The 1408-nt window shown below is 58.0% G+C and overlaps 1 protein-coding gene across 1 annotated transcript in view; it reads right to left on the bottom strand.

The window, feature by feature from the left end:
• Positions 1 to 286: 286 nt before the first annotated feature.
• The window catches only part of PMT5 (putative dolichyl-phosphate-mannose--protein mannosyltransferase), a gene marked incomplete at its 5' end in the record, with an annotated part of 3612 nt that continues 2490 nt past the window's right edge, over positions 287 to 1408 (bottom strand). Inside the window, one exon of the mRNA XM_018858355.1 lies at positions 287 to 1363. Within this exon, the coding sequence (XP_018714528.1) occupies positions 593 to 1363 (771 nt within the window). The 3' untranslated portion in view covers positions 287 to 592. The remainder of the gene's footprint in view (positions 1364 to 1408) is intronic.

Genomic DNA, 1408 nt, shown 5'->3' with positions numbered 1-1408 from the left:
AATATATGTATGGATTTCAATATGAAAATGAGTAGGGATATGGGTATGAACCACGAGTATGATCTAGAAATAGACGTCAATACGTTACCAGGAATGATCTGGGTATAGAATACAATAAAAAGGGGTATGATATGATATGGATATGACAATAGACTTCAATACGAACACAGTATGATATAGTATGGATGTGACAATATACTTTAATATGTAAACAGGCATGGAATAGCCTCAATATGAACACAGTATGATATAGTATGGATATAACAACATACTTCAAGATGTAAACAGGCTGATCTGGAGAGAACTTCAATATGTAAACAGGCTGACTTGGAAAGAACTTCAATATGTAAACAGGCTGACTTGGAAAGAACTTCAATATGTAGGCTGACTTGGAAAGAACTTCAATTTGTAGGCTGACTTGGAAAGAACTTCAATATGTAGGCTGACTTGGAAAGAACTTCAATATGAACACAGGCTGACTTGGAAAGAACTTCAACATGAACACAGGCTGAGAAGCAGCGGCCAAACAGAAGCCGCCGGGATCGGATCCGCCCCGCAGTGCGCAGTGGCCATCCATCCAGCCCCAAGCCCCTCAGTGGCTGTAGGCCATGCAGTCGAAGTCCCAGCCCGGAAGCCACTTGGCCGCCTGGCACTGGGCCACGGTCCAGGCCGAGCCGTGCACCAAGGGCCGGAGGCGCACAAACACATACACCACGGCGCACAAGTAGGCGTCGTAGCCGCGCACCCAGGCCGCCGCCGCGAGCCGCGAGCGGGCGCCCGCCTGGGCCTCGACGTACTGCGCCGTGCCCAAGACAAGGAACAACACGCAGGGCAAGTAGTGGTGCGCGTAGAGCTGGCGCTCCATGAACATGTAGGGCACGTAGTGGAGCGCCCAGCCCGACGCGTACTGCCACTGGGCCTCGCGGCACGCGGCGGCGGCGGCAGGCACGGGCGCCGGGCGCACGAACGGGTTCAACCGCCGCAAGCCCACGAGCACCAGGCGCACGGCCACAAGTACCACCACCGCGAGCCCGCCCCAGTACACGGCCACGTTGCCCACCAAGTACACGTGGGAGCCCAGCTCGCCGGCCAAGCGCGCGAGGCCGTGGCCGTTGCTGAAGTAGTTGATGCCGCGCGCCGCGAGCGGCCACGCGAGCGGCAACGACGCGTACGCGTGCGGCGCGGCCAGGCCCTTGTTGACGCGCCACATGGAGCGGTGGTAGTGGGCCATCTTCGCCCAGAGCAGGAGCCCCGGCAAGTGCACGCGCGGGTAGCGCAGCGCGTCGGCGTCGATGGCCGGGTGGCGGTTGGCCTCGATGTACCAGAGCGTGTTGGCGAGCGTGGGCCCGTTGACGCAGAGCACCTGGAGCTGGCCAAAGGCCCACGCGGGCAAGCGCGTGTCGTGGCC

The sequence above is a fragment of the Metschnikowia bicuspidata genome (genome assembly GCF_001664035.1).
Source record: "Metschnikowia bicuspidata var. bicuspidata NRRL YB-4993 chromosome Unknown METBIscaffold_1, whole genome shotgun sequence".
NCBI classification, from domain to species: Eukaryota; Fungi; Ascomycota; class Pichiomycetes; order Serinales; family Metschnikowiaceae; genus Metschnikowia; species Metschnikowia bicuspidata.
This window is presented reverse-complemented; position numbering and strand designations above follow the sequence as displayed.